This window comes from Meriones unguiculatus, chromosome 12 (genome assembly GCF_030254825.1).
Source record: "Meriones unguiculatus strain TT.TT164.6M chromosome 12, Bangor_MerUng_6.1, whole genome shotgun sequence".
In the NCBI taxonomy this organism is placed as follows: domain Eukaryota; kingdom Metazoa; phylum Chordata; class Mammalia; order Rodentia; family Muridae; genus Meriones; species Meriones unguiculatus.
In genome coordinates, this window is record NC_083360.1 from 92,157,306 (window position 1) to 92,180,947 (window position 23,642).

Here is a 23,642-nt window from a genome sequence, read left to right on the forward strand (position 1 = left end):
CATCCTCAATATATCAGACTATATATTCTCCCAGGTCTAAGACTTGGTATAATAATTATTCCCTGGTACATAATTTTAGCCTATGTTTTTCTGACTCTTGTTCTCTCGTTTAATCAGAAAGCTCCTTGACAGAAGCATGGTATCACATTAACTTTTTTTTTCTAGGAGTTAGCATAATTACAGACACAAATATTGTGGACTAAATAAAAATAAATTATCACTGACTATTCAGGGGTTTGTTTTTTTGTTTTTGTTTCTTTGGATGGTTGGTTGATTTTCTGAGACAGGGTTTCTCTGTGTAGCTTGGGCTGTCCTATAACTCACTTTGTAGACCAGGATGGCCTTGAACTCCTGGAGATCTGATTGCCTCTGCCTCCCAAGTGCTGGGGCTTTTAAAGGCGTGCGCCACCACTACCTCACTCACATACACACAGGTTTTTTCTTTCTCTTATTCAATTGTTGCTTCTAATACCAATTATTAATTTGTCATTCTCTATCTACTTGGCAGCCTGAAACTGTCACTCTCAAAGTTTTTGTCTCACACAAAGTAACTGTTGACGACAGTCATTCTGTTGAATACCAAGATTCCTAAACCACAGATGGGATCTACAAAGGAAAACACTGAATGTTGCTAAGCCAGGCCAAACCTTAACTGTGACTTACTCATGCTTACTACAAGGGAAACAATGAATAGTCAGCCCAAGGCAAATGAGAATTTAAATAGAAAAGCAGTTTAAGTCTCTGAAGTAAAAACAACAACTAAAACTAGCTGCTTATAAAAATAAGGATACTTTGTCACAAAAGTCAGATTATGTATCATAGCAAACAAATACAAACAGAAGCATGGTCAGAAAGTCACCATTAAAAAAATATATATTGAGCTCTTTTGTTTTATTCTCTTTTAGATTTTTCTTTTACAAGATCATTTAGGAAAACAAAAGGCCAACAGCAAGGTTTCATCAGTTTATCTATAAAAACCCAAATGAATACTAAATCACTATATATTGTATTATTTGAGATCTTTAAATCCTGTTTTCACAGTAAACAGTCAAGCTAAAGAAGATGTGCTTGCTTTTTCCTGCCAGTTTATCACAGTAATGTTTTATTATGAATATAGGTACTTAAATCTAACAATAAGGTTTCAATATCACTACCAAAAATGTACAAATGTTAAAATAATTGTACATACTTGACATATAATCCCATGTATATTATAGAGTACAATTCAACACCTTGAACATGACAAGAATGTAGCCAGATCTCAAAGTCTGAAACTTCTTTTTAAATTTAATGCCTGGCACTTTACACATGACATCTCAACATTCTTTTACTCTTCTAAGAATCTGTATGTATTCATACCTTAAGTTTTGTTTTGACCAAAATCTTTACATTAAACACAATTTTTAGGTTTTAAGGGTCTTGGGTTTTTTCTTAATTTTCTGAGAAAAACTGCTTTTTAACAATCAAGATAATTCTAGATATACAAAAAAGAAGTTGCTTTTTTGACACAGAAACTCATAGATAGCCCAAGCTGGCTTCAAACCTCTAATCCTCCTTCCCCAGAGTGTTCAGGGTGTCACCATCCCCAACACTTTTATATATCACTGATATGAGATAAAGTTATTTTAGAAACTAGAGGGGAAATGAGAACAACAACTTAAGCTAGAAAAGGCAAAGAAGGGGGGGACTAGTTGATAACCACGGGAGGCCTCCCTTTTCTGAGGACAAGAGGAAGAGGGGCTCAATTGGAGGTGTGGGTATGAGAGGGAGAGACTGGGAGGAGAGGAGGGAGAGGAAGCTATCATAGGAATGTAAAATAAACAAATAACGTAATTAATAGAAAAAAATAAAACAAAAATAAAAATACAAAAAAAAATGCTTTGTACCTACAAACCTTTCAAGTACATACATGAGATCTAAGGAAGTTTCTATGATCTAGAAAACTTGTTAAAAGTCTTAACAGAAAGTAGAACTGTTTGAATAAGGCAGGACGTAGGTACTCTGAACCCCACCAGTTTTAGTTTCTAATCTACCCTGTATCTAATTATTATTATTATTATGAAAATAGAGCTGAGAGATTCCTACTTGGTTAGAATAAGTTCTAAAATCACAATTCTAAAATCAAACATTCTGGACTTGGAAAATAGGATAACACTAAGCCCTCCAGGCATGAGCAGAAAGAGCAATAAACTTTCATTTAAAAGGCTCAGGTTTCTGATGCCTAATTTAAAGTCATACTGACATATGTTAGGCCATGGAAACAGACCTTTGTATCCCAAGGATGTGATCTTTATGCGATAAAAAGTGCTCTTGGGCTTGGGCAAAACAACCTCTAAGAATCTCAAATTCTACACCCATGAAAATATCTTACTATTAAAGGATGAATTTTCAGAGAATCACACAAAATATATTGATTCTGGGAAAAGGAATAACTAGTTTACACTAAACATTTTGTAATAATAATAATGTAGCTATTGATACTGTCACTGATAAAAAAATTCATCTATAAAAAAACCATACCTTAAATAGACATAACTATCCCCATTCCTTTGTATACTTTAAGTTATTTAAATATATGTTGTATATATACATATATATGATCTAGTACAATTCTTAAAAAAAACTCCAGAATCTTCTAAAAAAACAGATATAGCCTAAAGTATTCTAAATAAGCTGCCTTTCATTTTATATTTCAAATGCTAAAAAAGATTAATTTAGAATGATAATAATTTTTATAAGACCCCTCCATCAGCATTCTGCTTTTTAAAATAATTATCTTTGGAGCCTTAAAAAGGTCAGCTACTAAACAATATGCATGTGCAGCATGGACAAGTACTTTCTAACCAAACACAGCATTTCCACAGCAACCTAACCAAAACCAACCAGCTCTTTGACAAGAGGAAAAAAGAAGATTTTAGTGGCAAATAATCTAGCAATATAGGTCAACTCTGTCTAGTAACAGGCTTAATCAATTTTTCGGTAAAGCAGAGCCTCTAACAAGTTATTTGTAAATGACCTACTTACAAGCTGCATTAGTTCCAACTAAAAAATATTCAGGTAAACATGGTATCTACCACTGCATACATAAATTTTAATACTAAGAAATATGTAGAGAAAAAGTTTGCATGTTCGCAACTTGAAGAGTTTAAAATTTGTGCTGCTAGAAACCAGAATTATGTATTTATTTATTCACTGACTAATATCTATGAAAAACAGAAATCTGATAGTTTTAATAGTGTTCTGCTCTTCCACCCAGACTCCAAGCCTGTTATGTCTCTTCTCAGGCCATCTGTTCTGTGCTTGTGGTTAAACTTTGTTTCTTAACCATCAGCTTTAGCAACGTGTGTGCATATTTTTTTTATCATGCCACTCTAACTTAAAATTACTTGTATACAATTTTTGTTTTTTGTTTTGTGATAGTTTACATTTTGTAAATACACACCTTTACATTTAATTATGAAACATTTGAAATAATGAATTTATATATCTAAATTGAAATGTACATAAACCAAAATATTTGCTTTATGAAAACAACTAGTTAGGCAAATTTCATCGCCATCAAGAACTATCTAAGTACTAGTAGCTCATCCTTGAGCGCTTTAGACATTAGCTCATCAATACTTTTCCCCTTTTTTAAAAAATATCCCTTCAGCCTAATTTCTCCTCTTACTCTGTCATAAATTCAAACATTATGTATGGCAACAATTCAATCAAATAGTAGCAGTATAAATCTACATAATACATTCATTTATGTTAACTAATGAGATCTTCATATAACAAAACAGTCACTCTTGGAAATATATGCAACAAACCACCACAGAGATTACAAGCATAGTTTCAGATACACCAAGTTATTTCTTCAAAAGTTGAAGGGGGGGGAAAAAAAACTTAAGTTTTGCTAGCCCAGAGTTAGCAGTGCAGCCAAGAATTCACTTATTTAACAAACAGAAGCAATGTTTTCTTTGTTTGTTTTTTTAAACTGCACAGAGACACAGCAACAATAAAAGCCTAATGCTATGCAGATAGTTACCTTTGGGTTTGTCTACACTGCCAAAAGGCCTATGCTATCTTTCTTTCTTTCCTGGCTGTGTGGAACCCAAGGGTGTATGTATGGCTAGGCAAACACTTTACCACTGAGCTACTTCTATATTTCTTTTAAGTTAGACATTAACTCTTCAAATATTTTTCCTTTAAAAATTTTTTTATTCATTTTACATCCTGATCAGAGGCCCCCTCCCTAGTCTCCTCCTAGTCTCTCCCTCTCTCCCTCTTCCCCCAATCCCTGTCTGCTAGTCCTCACAAAGAAGGAGCCCTCCTCCCTTACCAACTGAACCCAGACTATCAAGTCTCTTCAGGACTGCGGCCACACAAGGCCACCTTGCCCAGGCGAAGTGATCAAAAAGCAGGCCGCAGGCAGTTCATTTCAAAGACAGACTTTGGGTTTCCTTACTAGGTAACCTACATGGAGACTTAGCTGCCTATCAGCTACATCTGAGCAAGGCCTGGGTCCTCTCCATGCATACATAGTCCTTAGTTGGTGCAGTCTGCGCAGGGCCCAAATTTATTGGCTCTGTTGGTCTTCTTGTGGAGCTCTTGTCCTCTCCAAGTCCTATCCCCCCACTCTTCCATAAGACTATGCGCTCTGCCCAAAATCTGGCTGAGTCTCAGAATCTGCTTCAATCCTCTGAGTGGAGTCTAGAAACAACCCAGATGTCCCTCAACTGAAGAATGAATAAAGAAACTGTGGTACATCTACACAATGGAATACTATTGAGGTACTAAAAACAAGGACATCATGAAATTTGCAGACAAATGGATGGAGCTGGAAAAGATCATCCTGACTGAGGTAACGCAAACCCAGAAAGACATGCATAGTATATACTCACTTATAAGTATGGATATGGATATCAGCCATATAGTACAGGATAACCATATTACAACTACGAACCCAGAGAAGCTAAGAAACAAAAAGGACCCTAGGGAGGATGTGCAATTCTCATCCAGAAAGGCAAATAGACTAGACACTGGACGTAGCTGAGGAGAGGGAACAGGACAGGAGTCTTCCATTGATGTCCTCTGGAAACACTCAAATAATTTTAGTAAGTTAAAAAATTACGATTATTATATGTGTATACATGTGTCCATTGCATGTATGTATGTTCATATCACTTGTGTGCCTCACTTGTGTACACTGGACCTGGAGTTTCAGGTGTGTGTGAGCCACCAAGTAGGTGCTGTGAACAGCACCCGGGTCCTCTGCACAAGAAGCAAATGCTCTGAACCACAGAGCCCTCTCCCAACCCCACACCTTTCAAATATTATGCTGGCAGTTTTGGAACTTCTCAATTCCACAGTCCCTTTCTACTTATAAAATTGGAAGCATTCTACTAAGTTTTTGTTTATGTGGGTTATATCTTCATTATTGTATTAGAAATTTAAATTTTTCTATTTATTACAATTTATTCACTAAGTATCCCCGTTGCAGCTCCCTCTCTCATCTCCTTCCAGTCCCACACTCTCTCCTTCATCTCCTCCCATGTCCTTTCCCTAGTACCCTGACAGGGGAGGACCTCCTCTACTTCTATCTGACACTAGCCTATCAGGTCTCATCAAGACTGGCTGCATCATCTTCCTCTGTGGCCTTGCAAGGCTGCACCCCCAGGGGGAGGTGATGAAAAAGCCAGCCAATGAGTTCATGACAGAGACAGCCCCTGCCTCCCTTTCTAGGGAACCCACTTAGGAACTGAGCTATCTATGGGCTTCCTCTGAATAGGGGCTCTAGGTCCTCTCCATGCATGGTCCTTGGTTGGAGTATCTGTCTCTGAAAGACCCCCTGAGCCCAGGTATTTTGGTTCTGTTGTTCTCCTTGTGGAGCTCCCGTCCCCTCTAGGTCTTTCTATCTCCCTCTTCTTCCATATGGTTTCCTGCACTCTGCCCAGAGTCTGGCTATGAGTCTCAGTATCTCCTTTCATACCCGGATGAGTATTCTTTCAGAGGCCCCCTGTGGAAGGTTTCTGTCTTGTTCTTTGTCTTCTCCTACTTCTGATATCTATCCTGTTTGCCCTTCTGAGTGAGGTTTCAGCCTCTTCCCTAGGGTCCTCTTTGTTGTTTTAGCTTATTTAGGAAGATGGATTTTAGTATGTTTATCCTATATTATATGCCTAATATCCACTTACAAGTAAATATATATCATGTGTATATATATATATATATATATATTTCTGCTTCTGGGATACTTCATTCAGGATGATCTTTTCTAGTTCCCACCCTTTGCCTGTAAATTTCATGATTTCCTTGTTTTTAATAGCTGAGTAGTATTCCATTGTGTGAATGTACCACAATTTCTGTATCCATTCTTCAGTTGAGGGAGATCTGGGTTGTTTCCAGGTTCTGGCTATTATGACTAACATTGCTATGAACATAGCTGAGCAAATGTCCTTGCTGTATGGTTTAGCATCTTTCAGATATGCACCCAGGAATGGTAGAGCTGGATCTTGAGGAAGCACTATTCCTAATTTTCTGAGAAAGTGTCAGATTGATTTCCAAAGTGGCTGTACAAGTTTATGTTCCCACCAGCAATAAAGGAGGGTTCCCCTCTCTCCACAACCTCTCCAGCATGCATCAACCCTCTCAATGGATCACAACTATCTGATTCGCTGGTTCTAGGGAATCAGACACTCTATGCAGACTTTTGTGGGCAACAAACACATACACCTAGGCACAACACCCATACACAGACCAAGTATCTTGAACTCACATACCTAGCACAACCTTTATTTCATAATCAATGATTTTGTAGCACACAGGGTGGGCAGGAAACTTAACAGTATAAAAGTAATTCTGACCTCACAGGCAACCTTCAGAGACTCTAGGGTGACAAGGGTTTGCTGATTTCACTTTGAGAACCACTACATTAGACAAATCAACTCACTCATGTTCTTGGCCTGTTCATCTGTGATGGAGCTTTAATCCACCAACCTTGAACCTTAAAACAAAGTCAAAGAGGTTTTTTTTTCCATTAGTAACTTGGAACATATTTGCTGATCTAGTCTAGAGACAACAAATTTAAAAGTGGGCTGATATAATAGTTGGTTTGTCTTTTTCAATATGCCAGTAAAATACTTCAGACAGAGTAATGCTAATTACATCATAAAACCACCAATTTAAAACAAGATAAAAAATACTTATTACTGTCAGAGACAAGTGAAAAACAAAGAAATATAATAAAAAGAAATAAATATGAAACAAAAGGTCCAGACAAACAAATGCAATACTTGCAAAAGCTATGATCTACTGAAACAGGTTAGAGGAAAGGTACACATACAGAAACAAACTTGCAGCAGAGTCTTCAAGAGAAAGAAAGAAGCTGTTTGTGCCCTTCCATCAGTTTATAAGTGATGGAAGATTTACAATACGTTCAAATTAGCTGAGGACACCAAACTGATGCATGCATACAATGTTTAAACGGGAAAAGAAGGCTGGAGACATGCCCCAGGAGTCAAGGGTGTGTACTGATCTTCCAGATGACTCCAGCTCAGTTCCTAGCACTCATGCAGAGCAATTCACAATCGCCAGTAACTCCAGATCCAAAACAATGCAAATACTCTTCTGGATTTGGAGCATCCATATGACATACGGATATAACACAACCGTTCCACTTTTTAATGTGCTGGCTGTGATAGCACATGCCAGTAAGCAAACTACAGGAAACAGGCACGAGGACCAGGGTTTGGAAGCCACCCTGGGTTATATATTTTTAAAAAGCCAGGTGTGATATCCGATGTCTAAAAATCCCAATATTTGGGACAACCTAGGCCTCAGTATAAGATCCTGTCTCAAAATCACATACAAAAGAAGAGTAAGACACTCTTAATATATAAAAAAAAAAAATACTTTGGAGGAGGAAGGAACAGAATTTTTTTTCAGACAGGGTTTGAAAAGCCCATGCTGAAAAAGGCTTGGTGGTGCACACCTGTAATCCCAGCACCCAGGGAGGCAGAGTAGGCAGGTCTCTGTGAGCTCCAGACCAGCCTGATCTACAAAGTGAGTCCAGGATAGCCAAGGCTACACAGAATAACCATCTTGAAAAAAAAAAAAAAAAAAAAAAGGAAAAGAAAGAAAGAAAAGCCCATGGTGTAGAAACAGAATGGTCAATCAACGAAATCGAACAGAAGACCCAGACATTAACCCATACACCTACGGATACTTGCTTTTTGACAAAGAAGCCAAAACCATTCAAAGGAAAAAAGATAGCATCTTCAACAACTGGTACTGGTCTAACTGGATGTCTACATGTAGAAAAATGCAAATAGATCCATATTTATCATCCTGCACAAAACTAAAGTCCAACTGGATCAAAGACCTCAACATTAAATCAGACACACTACACCTCTTAAGAGGAAAAAGTGGGGAAGAGCCTGGAATTCATTGGCACAGGAGACAACTCCCTGAACAGAACACCAACAGCACAGGCTCTAAGAACACAATCAATAAATGAGACCTCATCAAACTGAAAAGCTTCTGTAAAGCAAAGGATACTGTCATCAGAACAAAACGACAGCCTACAGAATGGGAAAGGATCTTTACCTACCCCATATTTGACAGAGGGCTAATATCCAGAATATATAACAAATTTAAGAAGTTAAACACAAACAAACCAAGTAAGCCAATTAAAATTGGGGTACAGAGCTAAACAGAGAATTCTCAATAGAGGAATATGGAATGTCAGAGAAACACCTAAAGAAATGTTCAACCTCCTTAGTCATCAAAACAACCCTGAGATTTCACCTTACACCCATTAGAACGGCTAAGATCAAAAACTCAAGTAACAACACATGCTGGAGAGGATGTGGAGAAAGGGAAACCCTCCTCCATTGCTGGTGGGAATGCAAACTTGTACAACCACTTTGGAAATCTGACACCTTCTCAGAAAATTAGGAATAGTGCTATCTCAATACCCAGATATACCACTCTTAGGCATATATCTGAAATATGTTCAACTATACAACAAGGACAGCTGCTCAGCCATGTTCGTAGCAACTCTATTTGTAATAGCTAGAATCTGGAGACAACCTAGATGTTCCTCAACAGAGGAATAGACACAGAAATCGTGGTACATTTACACAATGGAATACTACTCGGCTATTAAAAACAAGGAAATCATGAAATGTTCAGGCAAATGGTGGGAACTAGAAAAGATCACCTTAAGTGAGGTAACACAGAAGCAGAAAGACATACATGGTATATATTCACTCATAAATGGTTATTAGGCATATAATACAGGATAAACATACTAAAATCTATAGTCCTAAAGAAGCTAAACAACAAGGAAGACCCTAGGGAAGATGCTCAATCCTCATTTAGAATGGCAAATGCGATAGACATTGGAAGCAGGAGAAGACAGGGAACAGGGCAGGAGCCTACCACAGAGGGCCTCTGAAAGACTCTACTGACTGAGGTATCGAAGCAGAGGCTGAGACTCATAGCCAAACTTTGGGCAGAGTACATGGACTTTTATGAAAGAAGGGTGAAGTAGAAAGACCTGGAGCAGATAGGTCCAAAAGGAAACCAACAGAGCCAAAACAAAAACAAAAACAAAACAAAAAACTTGGCCCTTGGGTCCCTGCAGAGACTGATAGCCCAACCAAGGACCATGCCTGTAGAGGACCTAAAACCCTTGCTCAGATGTTGCTCACAGACTCAGTTTCCAAGTGGCTACCCTAGTAAGGGGAGCAGGAGCTGTCCTGAACTCAGTGGCTGGCTCTCTAATCACCTCCTCCTGGAAGTGCAGCCTTGCCCGGCCACAGAGGGAAGCAATACAGCCAGCCTTGATGAGACCTGATGGGCTAGGGTCAGAGAGAAGGGGAGGAGGCCCTCCCTTATCAGTGGACTAATGGAGGGGCCTAGGGGAGAAGGAGGAGGGTGGGATTGGTAGGATATGAGGCAGGGGGCCATAGGTGAGATACAAAGTGAATAAATTGTAATAAATAATAAATAAATATTTTTAAAAGAAAAGTCCATGCTGGCTTCAGACTTACTATGTAACTCCAGGCTAGTTTCAAACTAGAGCTCTTCCCTCAGTATCCCCAGGTTGATATTACAGGCATATACCACCATGCCTAGCTTTAAAAACAAATAAACAAACAATCAAAACAAAACAGGGTTTCTCTGTGTAGTGCTGGCTGCCCTGGACTAACTTTGTAGACCAAGCTGGCCTCGAACTCACAAAGATCTGCCTACCCCTTCCTCCCAGAGTGCTGGGATTACAGGTGTGTGCCACCTCAAATATTAAGTAGTGAAACAAGTTTCTCCATTGTAAAAAGAAAAAAAAAAAAAAGAAAAAAGATAACACAACCCTTTGGTTAACTATGCGAATAAGATCAGAATCTTATTCCAGAATATAATTAAAAAACAAATTATGGGATGGGTATAGAGGTGTGTACACTTTAATCCTAGTGCTCAGGAGTAGAAGCAGGCAGGTGTCTATGAATTTGAAGACAGCCAGGGCTACAGAGGGGGTTCTAGACCAGCCAGGGCTCCACAGTGCAACCTTCTGTGAAAACAGCAACCAACAAAGTATACAACTATGGTTTACAGAATAATTAAAAAATAGAGTAATTATATGTTTTTTTGTATAATAGTAAAATTTACTAAAACCAGTACTGCCCTAACTCTGAAATGCTGTTACACCTCTCAGCATCTTCACAATTATTTAAAAGTACAGCACAAAGATATAGTAAAAAAATAAAATGTGAATTGGGCTTGCAAGATGGCTTATCAGAGAGAAGCGCTTGCCGACCAACAACACAAGCCTGATAATCTGAGCTCGATGCCAAGCACCCACGTAAAAGTGAAAGGAGGAAACTAATTCTACCAAGTTGTCCTCTAACCTGCACAAGTGTGCTACAGCAAACACACATACAATAATGTAATATTTTAATATCTTATAAAATGCAAATAAATTTCTAGGAAATTGTTGTCTCCCAGATAAATATTATATTAATGCGGACTCTCAAGTATTCCAACATCCTAATAAATATTTGTAATAGTACATCCATAAAGTTCTAAGATATTAAATAAATTTGTAAATGAAATAAACACTTTTTACCAGAAAGGAAAACTTAAACAAATGTGCAGATGTACAGGGAGGACAATGGTCTCATCGGAATGGCCCCACAAGGCTTTTTTACCTGAGTGCTTGGTTCTTAGGAAGTGGTGTTACTTGAGAGGCATCAGGAGGTGTGGGTCTTTACAGTCACAGTGGCCCTTCACAGCAATAGAATACTAAGACACATGGCTACTGAAATGTTCTCAAAGAAAGCTAGGCATACTCATGTTTTATATATTTAAATGTTCTCAGTTGCATGTTATAAAAAGTAAAGGCAAATTAAATACTTTCTTTAAAATTAATATTTTCCCCTGTAGATACAGACTTTAAAAAAGAATTGTCTGCTCCACTTTAGCACTGGCATCATCTCTCATACTGTCTTTCACACATCTGATGTAGAAAGTTACCAACTGTCTTGCCATGGCTTTACACTGTTCCTTCTTCTTCCAGCACAAAGGGCAACCTCACCTAGGACCTGGCTACCACCATTACACTTATTCACCCATCCTTCTTACTTGCTCTTACCTGTCCTTAGCCTAGCTAACCTTAGCTTCAAGCATTACTACAATTTAAAATGTACTGGTTTACTGATGAATTCTTAGTACCTAACAGTACTATGTATGTTCAATATATTACATAAAGTTATAGACCAAACACCAATGTATATACTAAATCACACAATGAATCAGGCCGAACTGATTTTCAAAATAATACTTTTAATCTGCATATTGCAAATGTTTCTCAAATGATTGCCATATACAACCAAAATTATGTTATTTTTCTAATTTGCTATAATCTAGTTTATTCTGCCTATGCAACTTTACATGTGTGTATGTGTGTGTGTGTGTCCGTGTGTATGTGTGTATAAATACCCTTCTCTTTTCTATAATCATTCAAATCTAGTCATCCTTCAAGGATTGATTGAAATCTAAATTCTTCTATATATTGGTTTCCATGAATATCCACACTCCAAAAGCCGAACCTACCTCATAAACATCAGGGCTCATTAATCTATTCCCACTATCTACACTCCAGCATTTTACTATAGTTCATTCATCCTTTTTAACCACACTTTGTAAAGATGTGTTTCTGTACTTCTTATCCTTCATTCTCTGTCAATAACCCATGTCCTAATAAAAGACTGAGACCAGGCACCTAAAACTAAGACATCTTCCCTGTCCAGGGTAGGGAAATGGTTATGTTGCCAATGGCATAGTGAATTTCAACTTCTTTTCTAGCCTTTATTAAAAAAAATTAAGTCATATTAAAAGACAACATTAACAATTTTTTTCCTGAAGCATTACTGAGATATTTCGCAAATATAAAGTTTCTAAACCTATAAATTACCAGTTTTCTTTCTATATAAAATTAAATTATTTAGTAATAACACTGTTAAATTAGCTAATTATTACTTTGTTTTCCTTTTTTTTTTTTCCCCCCACACAGGGTTTCTCTGTAGCCTTCGCTATCCTGGACTCACTTTGTAGACCAGGCTGGCCCCGAACTCACAGCCACCTGTCTGCCTCTGCCGTCCTGAGTGCTGGAATTGAAGATGTGAATTACCACACCTGGCCTGTTTTCCATTTTAATTTTTCATTTATACTCACTTCTACTTCTGTGGAAACTGAGATGTCATGGCTTCATAAAGAATAATAAATTCAGCTTCTCCTCAGTTTTGGGTATTTCCAGTCAACTTATGTACCTGTCAGGAACTGTCTGCTTTTGTCCTTAATCACTATTCAAATATCCAGTTTTCCAAGCCCTGACTTCAATTTCCCACTCCCTCTTTGTTTCTTCCACAGCCTATTTTTTCTTCATTCTTACTGCAGCACCTAGTCCCATCCTCTGAAATGTCGAATCACAACCCTACTTTGGAGTCAGAAAACTGAATGCAAAGTTTTGCAGTAGTTCCACTGTATGGATAGAGCACAGTTTATCCATTTAGCTTTCAAAGGATAGCATGGTTGTTTTCAGTTTGGGGGAAACTATGAATAAAAATCCTATAAATATCTTTGCGCTGTCTTTTGTATAAATGCAAGTTTTTACCTCATTTGGCAAATTCCTATGAGTGGATTGCTAGTTCATATGGTAAGACAAAGTTTACTATGTAAAAAACTACCAAAATATTCCTTAAGCCCAGCTTCTTAAAAATGTGGGTTACAATTCCATATGAAAGTCACATAACTGAGTACAGGGTCAAAAAAAAAAAAAAAAATCCAGCAACAGTGAAAGGTTTCTGAATACAGAGCATCCAAAACTTAATTCAAAGTAAGATGTATAATGAAACCAAGATGTCTGTGGTAGCACTTACCTGCACTGTGGTGAATTTTTACTTCAACACTGACTCTAAACATAACTTGTGCAGTGCATTGTGCATGCCATCGTGCCATACAATGCAAATGAACATAGTGCCTAAAGCATCTGGGTTCAGATTCAAGACTACCGTATATTACAGATTTCAGAGTTCTGAATGGCTATGCAACGCTTTCTGCATATGAAACCAATGATGGCTTAATTATGGAAAACAAAAACAATCAACATTTTCCTAGCATGATTCTTCAGAATGAATCAAATTAGTGTTACAGTGTTAGAAAGTTTAAAAAGTTCTGTTTGAGTTGCTAAATTGAGTTTCATTTTAAAAAAATCATACAATGAATTTTAACTTGGGATAAAAATCAGAATTTCTAATGGCCCTATCAAAATACTGATGATCTCCAAAAATATTAACGATGTTTTACATCCTACAATATCAAATATTCAGCCAAGACTTAACTCTTTATGCAAAAGTAAACAGATCTTTATCATTTGCTTTTGTTTTAATAACTGATAAAATTGTATGAATATCAAAGAATTGCTTTAAAATAAATTAATGATTTATTCTTGGTAAATCCTTGATTTGTACACCTGCTTTATATAGCTCTACTGCTGAGCTCAGGGAGAAAGTTCTCAAGTGGAAAGAGTTCCTGAGTGGAAAAGTCTGAGTTCTGCCCTAGTCTATCAGGCCCCTCAGCTGCCACTGTTTTCTTCCTCACTTAAGGTTCACACACTGGACTAAACAACTCAATTATCAGAGAACAAATTGGCAAAAAAAAAAAAGGTGGGGGGAGGAGAAGGGAAGGCATGAGGATGACAGAGTGTACTGGGGAAGAAAACATGAATAAAGTGCAGTAATTCTGATTTATTATGCACAAAATGAAGCCCATGATGTAAGCTAACCATAAGTAAAATAAATATAAAAAATAATTTACTCACTGTAGAATCTGTAACATATTTTCTTCTATCCAATATTTCCAAATTTAAATAAACTTTACAGATGTTTTTGTCAGTTTCTGAGTAGCTAAAGATTATTGGTTAATCAATCGTACTGACTGGCTCTTCTTATGTGAATATGTGATTTCCAAACTTCAAATGGGCCTGCCCTGACTATACTTGCATTCATTCATCTTTCCTTGTGATTTCTCACCAACAGCCTTGCAAATCTTTTCATTTTCCTCAAGCCTTTACTGCGTTTATTCACATTTTCAGGCTTTTCATTTATTGCATGTTTAAAATGTCTTCCCTTCCGCTCTTCTGTTTATGACTCCTCCCATTTACTCTGATCATTTCTGATAAATTTTTACACAGAATTCAGTTTCTGCTTATGTCTTCCTTAAGAAGTTTTTTGTTGTCATTTTGTTTTGTTTTTTTGGCAAGTGCTCTCCTCCTAGCCACATCCCTAGCCCTATAAAAGCTGTTTCATGTAAGACATTGCTTGCTTCCCTCTTTAGGCCAACACTGTATCAAGATCTTACTTCCACCACTAAGTGTAACGGACTTTACTGGTAGAGAAACCACCATATCCTGGCACCCAGCAGACAGCATTCAGAAACTACCTACTTAATGAAATTATCTTTGAATGAACCATCCCTTCATCCATCTCACTTAGTATTAGATCTGGATGCTGGCCAAAGACTTCTGCTCTGAAATCCACTCTTGCCTTACTGAGGCCACATACTCCCACTAAGCAAGAAGTCCATATAACAAAGTGGTACATACCTAAAAAACTCCACTTTTACAGATGACACTTTAGAGCCAATCTCACAAAAACCTGTCCCCCAAGTTTGTCCTTTGGATGGATTACACTACAGATGAATTCAAAGGAGCAGTAATTTGGAGAAGGGATTGTAAGAACCTGGATTGGACACACGTGGCATGCCTTTGCATGAAACTTCTCTTTGGTAACAGAAAGCCAGGAATGAAAAAAAAAAAAAGTCTGTGTTCAATTTCAATCATGTTCTATACTATGAACTGTCAACATATAAATTCTATATTCTACTAATTCTAAATGTGAACCCTTTAAAGATATAGTGGTATATGTATCATGTTAAAAGACTAAGACACATTTAACCATTTGTTAACTTGTTTTATAGTCTCTTATTATTACTTCCCACTGTAAATGAATGTCTGCTCTAGGTCCCATAAATGTTAGAACAGATCTTCCACTTAGAGTAGAGTTAGTGAGCTTCATTAACCTATTTTTATAGATTATTGAATTTTTATAATTATTGAATTATTCTATGCTCTATAGTGATGCAGAAAAGCATAGAAGTAAAATCAGAAATGAGAATATTAAAGGTTATTTTCCAACTCTGATAATTGGTTAAGTAATTTATAAAAATGACAGGTCTAGACTTGAAATCTTAAAACTAATTTCTGTCTTTATGTCACACTAAAACACTGTATTAAAGACTGAATTATATGTCTCAGAAAAACAAAATCTCAAATATTATTTTTAAATTTGAAACTTTACTCCTCAGTTGGTATCAAACTGTTTCACAGATTCTAAAGGAAAGTCACAGAATATCTCTCTGAAAGCAGTTAAGAGTTGTTCTTACTTTTTATTTAGCCTGTGAGCATGTTTCCTACTACTAACATTCCAAAGAAAAATGTCGGTGAAACACTTAAATGTATACCCATATTAAAACTAACTGCCTTGTTCTTCTCTACTTCTCATAATTTCTTCAAATTTGGGGATTAGTTACACAGAGAAACAGTCAGTCATTACAGGATAATTCTGAAGATATCAGTCTAGAGTAAGGCCATGAGTAAAAACTCTCTCACCATGCTGGCCATTCCCTAAAAGTTAGTGGAAAGCAAAATGAAAGCACTGCTGATTGATTTATAATATCATACAGAACCATGACCTCTCATTCAGACCATCTCTCCCTTCATGAGATATATGACACAGGAAGAGTGTTTCTTCTTTATTGATATCAAGCTTTATATCTGTCTGATAAGCAGCACTGAAGAAAAACTACTTCACTCAGTTACAGTAAGAAAATGCCCTGAAGCACAGACAATAGCTGGCCTATCATTCTAGAGCTCTAAAGAGCTTTTCTCTCCTGCTAGTTAAAGGTGGCTAATGCTATCACAAGCTCTGACATTCTTTGATTCAAAGAGCTACTCAATGAAATCAAAGATTTATCTTTAAGTACAATTGAACTCCCCATCAGTGAACAGAGTCCCAAATTCTAATTCCAGATTAACAGAAAGTATCACAAAGATGTCAGCTTCTAATTTTCAGGGTCTGGTCCAAATTGGCAACATCTGTATCACTGATATAATAAATATTCTTTTTTTAACTTTATTATTATTATTATCATTTATTACAATTTATTCAATTTGTATCCTGGCTGTGTCCTCCTCCCTCTCTCCCTCTATGCCCCTCCAACAGCCCACTGATAGGTGAGATCCCTCCCCTTCTTTTTGCCCCTAGCCTATCAGGTCTCCTCCAGACTGGTTGCATTGTCTTCCTCTGTGGCCTGACAAGGCTACACACCTTCCCCACCCCCGGGGGGGGGGGGAGGGTGATCAGAGAGCTTGTCACTGAGTTCATGCCAGATAAAGTCCCTGCTCCCCTTCCTAGGGAAGCCACATGGAGACTGAGTCTATGGCAAGGATTTTAGGTCCTCTCCATGCATGGTGCCTGGTTGAGGTATCAGTCTCTGCAGGGACCCAAGACTCAGTTTTTATAGCTCTGGTGCTCTCCTTTGGAGCTCTTGCCCCCTCTAGGTCTTTTTATTCCCCACTTCTTTCATAAAATATCCTGCACTCTGCCCAAAGTTTGGCTATAACTCTTAGCCTCTGCTTCGATACCTTGATCAGTATAGTCTTTCAGAGGCCCTCTGTGGTAGGCTCCTGCCCTGTTCCCTGTCTTTTCCTGCTTCCAATGTCCATAGCATTTGTCTCTCTGTATGAGGATTGAGCATCTTCTCTAGGGTCTTCCTTGTTGTTTAGCTTCTTTAGAAGTATAGATTTTTAACAAATACTTTAGATTAAAAAAAAAAAAAACATAGTAAATTCCCTATAATATAAAGTCTGATTTTTCCACCAGGCAGTGGTGGCACACGGCTTTAATCTCAGCACTTGGGTGTCAGAAGCAGATGGATCTCTGAATTCAACGAAGCCTGGTTTACAGAGCAAGTTCCAGGACAGCCAGAGCTACATAGAGAAACCCTGTCTCAGAAAAAAAAAAAAAAAAACATTACAAAAAGTGTCTATGTTCCATATGAAAGCAGTAAGATAAGATTAGCAGGGCAAAAATATAATTATTAAAGTTTACAAACTGATTTCTTCTTCTTGACAAGAAGGACCAAATTTACCTTCCTACCTGAAACAATTTGGAGCCAGGGAAAGATAAAACCTATGAAATATTTTTCAAGACATTAGACATGAGGCAAATAAATAAATAATCATCTTTGGTAGATGGAGAACGAACCTGAACCCAACAGCAGCCTAGTCTCACTGCCTAGAAACTCCATGAGCGGGGGAGGAGGAAGCTCAGGCAGCTGAGAGAGCTAAGCTGAGGGGCAATACCACTGAGCACACAGGCAAAGTGCCACAGAGTGAGCACCGAACTAGGAAAAGACTCAACAGCTATCTCAGCACACTGAAGCTGAGTTCTTGTCAGTACAGAACTGCAAAAAAACTAAACAAAGCCAATGAAAGAACCAGTTTTATTTCAGGTAACAACACAAATAGTTACCATTCCCACCAATCACAGTACTTAGAGAAATTCTGACTAAATGGTACAGGGTACAGCCTAAAAACTTTACAGCCGCTGTGGTGATGTACACTTTTGATCCCGGTACTTACTTGGAAGACAGAGGCAGGCCTCCCAGATCTCTGTGAGACCAGCCTGGTTTACACAATAAGTTACAGGAAAGGCAGGGCTATATAGAAAGAGCCTGCCTCAAATAATACTAATAATAAAAATACATAAATAAAATACAAATGCAAATTCTGAAAAGTTAAAACTGTTTCTGAATAACTTAACACATCCCAGAACAAAGCTCAAGACATCTATACTTTACGGAATATTAAAATATCCAATATCCAACAAGAAGATACAATTTCAATTATTTAACATCAAATAAAATCAGCAGGATATATAAAAGCAGAGAAACATAATGCAAACTGAGAAAAAAAATCAATCAAAACCAATTTAATGAAATTATAAAATTAGTAGATATGGGAAATGAGACAACTGTAACTATATTCCACATTTAAAAATCTAAAGAGATAAAACTGAGAAATCTGAACATGGGAGACATAATGGGCAAGCTTTCTACAGCGCACACTGTGTCTAAAATGATATTTGTATTAAGTAGGACTACACAAAATAGAAGGGATTCATGAGTATCACAGAAGCCTATTCAAAAATCAAAGACACAACAACACCACCCAGCAACGAACATCAGTGAGCTCTAAACCACACCACAGGATCCGATATACATGAACTGGACTTCCAAAAGAAGGAGAGCAAGAAGCTTGTGTACACATATACTACATAGGTAATATATATACACACACACATATATATACCAGATATATGCGTATAGTATATTAAAAAAAAACAATGGCTACATTTCTTCCAAATTTGGTAAAAACGAAGCCCACAGATCCAAGAAGCTCAACAAACTTGAAGTATAAGGAGCACAAAGAAAAATACATTGTCTCATTCAGAAAGGGTTCTTGCTCAAAAATCCTATAACCAAATGTAATTTAGAAACTTTTTAAAATCAAATTCATCTTTAGGTTAACTAGCTTCCTGCCAGAGTTTTAACTGGGACCTTAACAGTGTCGTGAGTCACACAGTCAACTGAGTAAACTATGCAGCACAATTTCTAGCTGTTTCAAAACTGGCTAAATACAGCTCCTAAAATAATGTACTGTGGTGAGACATGGGCAGCATCCTTTTAATTCCAGCACCTGGACGGCAGAGCGGGTGGCTCTCTGAGAGGCAAGCCTGTTCTACACTGCAAGTTCCAGGTCAGCCAGGGCTATCTAATAAGACTATGCACATAAAAATAAAATAATAAGGCATTTGGTTGCTCTACCACTTACATAATTCACTGAACTACACTTGTGTTGACACAATTTTAACAAATTATTCTTTTAAGAAAGCAAAGACTACTTCTTTTCCTTTCCTTTCCCCTTATATAGGTCATTCAAAACAAAATTAGGACACTAAAAAAATCTTTTAGAGAAACTGATAGGTGGAACTGAAAACACAGCAGTAGATTTGAGGTTTAGAAAGCAACCAGTCCTCACTCTGGAGAGACTGGGAGAACCTGGAACATCACTATTTATTTTCAAAACATACATATTTTAAATCAAAGCAAAAACTGATGGTTTTAAAAAAATTTTTATTTATTCTTCTCTCATATACTACGTCCTGACCACAGGTTCCCCTCGCAGCCCCTCCCCCACCTCCTATCCATTCCTCCTCAGTTTCTCTTCAGAAAAAGGCAAGGCTAATGTGTTTTTAACTCTTCACTCTTCAAGTACAAAGTTTCAAAAAAATAAAAAATATTCTTTAGAAAAAGAATTCAATAAAAAACATCAAGGTGACAATTCATGTATATTTACACTTTGATAGTATTCAGCATAAAAAATTCAAATTTTCCTGCCTGAAATTAAGCAAATAAAGAGACATAAGAGGAAAACTGTGAGTATCTATTCATAATGGCTTCCCTTCCTAAAACAGTAGTCAAGTATTCTTATCATTTTGTTTAGGAAATAGTAGGATATTTTAAATAAAAAGTAATGCCATTAGTATCTGCTAAGAATGCACTGATCCTGAAAATGTCTACGCTTTTTTCCTTTCTAAGGGAAAAAAATACATTTTTAGCTAACTCATATATCTAAGTGCCTACACACACATTTTCTTTGGAAAAGGTATAAAACAACTCTATTTCCTGAAGGGTCAAACATACATGGAAACAGCATACAAACCTCAAGACACAGAGCTTAATAGGGAAACAGCCTTTCTGTGTCTTGACTTCTAACCTGTCCAAGCTTCTTTTCTTTTGCTGTGATAAACATAAGACCAAAAGCACCTTGTGGGAGGAAAGGGTTTATTGCTTCTTACTTCCAGGTTCCCAACTACTACTACCACTACAGACAGACAGACAGACAGACAGACACACACACACACACACACACACACACACACACACACTGGGGAACAAAAGGTCACCACTGGAGCTAGAGGCGAGAATTAAAGCTGAGCCCCTGGAGAAATGGTGCTTCCTGATTTGCTCCCCTGCCTTGCTCCCCTACCTGCCCAGGGATGGCACTGTCAGCAGTAGCTGGACCCCCCCACATCAAGTAACCAAGAAAATGTCCCCACAGACTCGCCTACAGGCAAAAAGGACAGAAGCATTTTCTCAACTGAGCTTCCCTTTTCCCTGAAGACCTTTATGTCAGGATGACAAAAACCTAACCAGTACAAACTTCTTAAAATAGAAAATCTAAAAACAAAAATTTCCAGTAAAATACAGAATTGCTATATCTAAAATTAACATAATTGTGTAAGACTCTAATAACAAGTATTTATACTGCATGAATGTCTCACGTGCATAAAAGTAATATCTTCAAATCAAAAAGTACACAATTATTCTTGTAATGAGAATCTATTAAGAAGTCTGAACACAACTGCAGTATTCAGCAATTGTCAACCACCGAAGTACTTAGAATGCATCCCCACTACAATACCGTAAGATGGAGTCATTTTTATTCCTCTGATCTGGGTACTGATCTGCTTTCAATATTCAATTTCTATCTCAACACATTTCTACTTAACAGAATCTCAATTATTAGAAACAAAAGATTTAACTAACCCAGCTCTCAAGGCTTCAGTTATTCACACAAACCTCAAAATATCTTTAAACAATTCCTCAAACATTAAGCACTTTGATAATTCATCAATAATAACATAATAAGCCATCTAATCAAATTTAAATATTTAAAATGTCTGCTACAGAAGACTTTCTGACCAATCAGCAATGTAATTAAATTTTTCACTTCTGAAATGTTACTTCACCAGTTTCAATTTTTTGAACGCCTTCTTATATTAAAATAGTTAATAAAAACCATCTTTGCACATAACTTAGTTAAGTCTTTTTCCTCTCGTAGACAAGATTTCTGTCTCCGTCATTTTACCAAATTACCAAAGATGACCCAATGTGGTTTGAATTTCTGCACTGAAGACAATGAATGACAAAACAGGCAGAACTGGCGAAGTCACAGACTAAAAGTTACCCAGTCTTAACAGGTATAACTGCTTGGTTGTGATAAACGAGGTGGGCGGATAAAAATAACGCTCTTTCCAGATCCAATTAAACCTGGGTTTTGGGGGTTTTTTTTGTTTGTTTGTTTTCCGACCAAAGAACCAAATTAAGGGTTTAAGACGTGAAATCAAAGTACGTTATTTTTTCAGAGAGTAAGTTACCGAGAGAAGAAGAAGACACTCACATTTGGAGCATGACCTGGTTCAAGAACACCCCGTCCACCAGAGCCACATACTCATCCAGGTTGGTCCCATTTCCTGCAGCCAGAGGTCCAAACGTTTTCACCTAGAACGGGAAGGATCACCACGGTCGTGAACGCCCACCTCCATCTCTGCAGACACAGACGACGCAACGAGACATACAATAAGGGACGTCTTACTTACCCAAGTGACCAAGGGGCTGCTCATGAACTGCTCCAGAAGGGGAGTGAAGACCTCGTTCTCCATCTTACAGATTGTGTGTAAAGACAGATCTATAGATTCGGGAGGGGGGAAAGGGGAAGTACCACAAACACGCCCAGGGAATAGGTCAGCCGACACGCAAGTAAGGCGCAATCAATGAAAGTCCATCCCGGCCGGGGAGGAAAACCCCGCCGAAGGGGGGGAAGCAGCCTCCGTCCTCAGAGCCCCCGGGGGAGCCGAGCCGCGGCCGGCGCTGCCAGTGTGTGCCCCCGGCGAGGAGGGGCAGCAAACAGGCATCTGGAGGGGGAGGACAAGGAGAGCGGCCGGGGCGCGAGACAAAAAGCCGTCAGGGCTGCCGCGCCCGGAGGGAGCCGGCCAGCGCAGCCAGCGGCCGCCGCGGGGGGCGAGCCCAACGTGCGGGCGGAGGGCGCCCGGCCGGACCGGGCGGGCGAGCGGGCGGGCACGGGCGCGTCGGCGCGCAGCCTGGCGCCTCAGGCGCGGCTCGCCCCTGGCCGGGCGCTCGGCATCCCTCCGCGGCCGCGCGCTCGCCGGCCGCCTCCCCGGCCTCCGAGAGCCCCCGCGACGCCCCTCCGCCGCCGCCGCCGCCGCCCTCCGGAGGAGCCGGGCTAACGGCCTCGGAACCGCAGAGCCGCAGCACCGCCGCCGCCGCCGCCGCCGCCCGCCCGCGCGCGCCGCTCCCTCCGCGCCGAGATCCCTCCGCCGCCTCTGGATTGTGGGAGAAGAAAACCGCTGCATGAGCGCGCCCCCGAGCGCGCGCGCCCCCGGCCCGGCCCGCCGCCGCCCAACTCCGGCGCGGGCGCGAGGGCGGGCGAGCAGGCGCGCGGCTGCTGCAGCTGCGGCGCTTGGCCGCGCCGCGCCCGCGCCCCGGACGGTTGCCAGGGTTGAGGGGCGGGGATGGGCACGGCTGAGGAGGAGGGGGGCTCTGTCTGCTTGCTCGCTCAAGCCTAATTATGGTTTATTTCCTCCCTCCTTCTTTTGATGTGTGAGGGGAAGGGAATCAAACCCATCTCTTTTAAAACACGAGGGATGCAGACATCCTCTTTCGGACACTTTGGTTTGCTCTGCTAAGCATGCTCCCTTGCCCCCTAAAAGAAATAGGAAAACTACCGCGAAAAGCAAAGGCACATCTTGGGAGGACCGAAGAGAGGGTTGTTTTTGTTTTCCGTTCTTTTCCTTAAAAAATAAAGATAAAAATCAGACCTCTAAAGCAGAAATATTTTTAAGGGTTGTCCCTTCCAGTCTTATGTAGAAAAGACCTGTAGGGGACAGGAGCTCCACAAGGAGACCAGCAGAACCAAAAAAATCTGGGCCCAGAGGGTCCTGCAGAGACCGATGCTCCAACCAAGGACCATGCATGGAGAGGTCCTAAAGCCCCTGCTCAGATAGAGCCCATGGCAGCTGAGTCTCCAAGAGGGTTCCCTGGTAAGGGGAGCAGGGACTTTCTTTGACATGAACTGAGGATCACCTTCCCCTGGGGAGTGCAGCCTTGCCAGGCCAAGG

General features: G+C 39.2%; 1 protein-coding gene across 7 annotated transcripts in view; it reads right to left on the bottom strand.

Annotated features, from left to right (window-relative positions):
- The window catches only part of Ccdc88a (coiled-coil domain containing 88A), a 124,833-nt gene extending 102,134 nt beyond the window's left edge, over window positions 1-22,699 (bottom strand). For all 7 annotated transcript variants that reach the window (XM_021651679.2, XM_021651681.2, XM_021651676.2 and 4 more), the window contains exons 1-2: window positions 22,104-22,699; window positions 21,905-22,005 (exon numbers count right to left, since the gene is read on the bottom strand). In XM_021651679.2, coding sequence (XP_021507354.1) covers window positions 21,905-22,005; window positions 22,104-22,166 — 164 coding nt within the window. In that variant the 5' untranslated portion in view covers window positions 22,167-22,699. The remainder of the gene's footprint in view (window positions 1-21,904; window positions 22,006-22,103) is intronic.
- Between the last annotated feature and the right edge of the window lie 943 nt (window positions 22,700-23,642).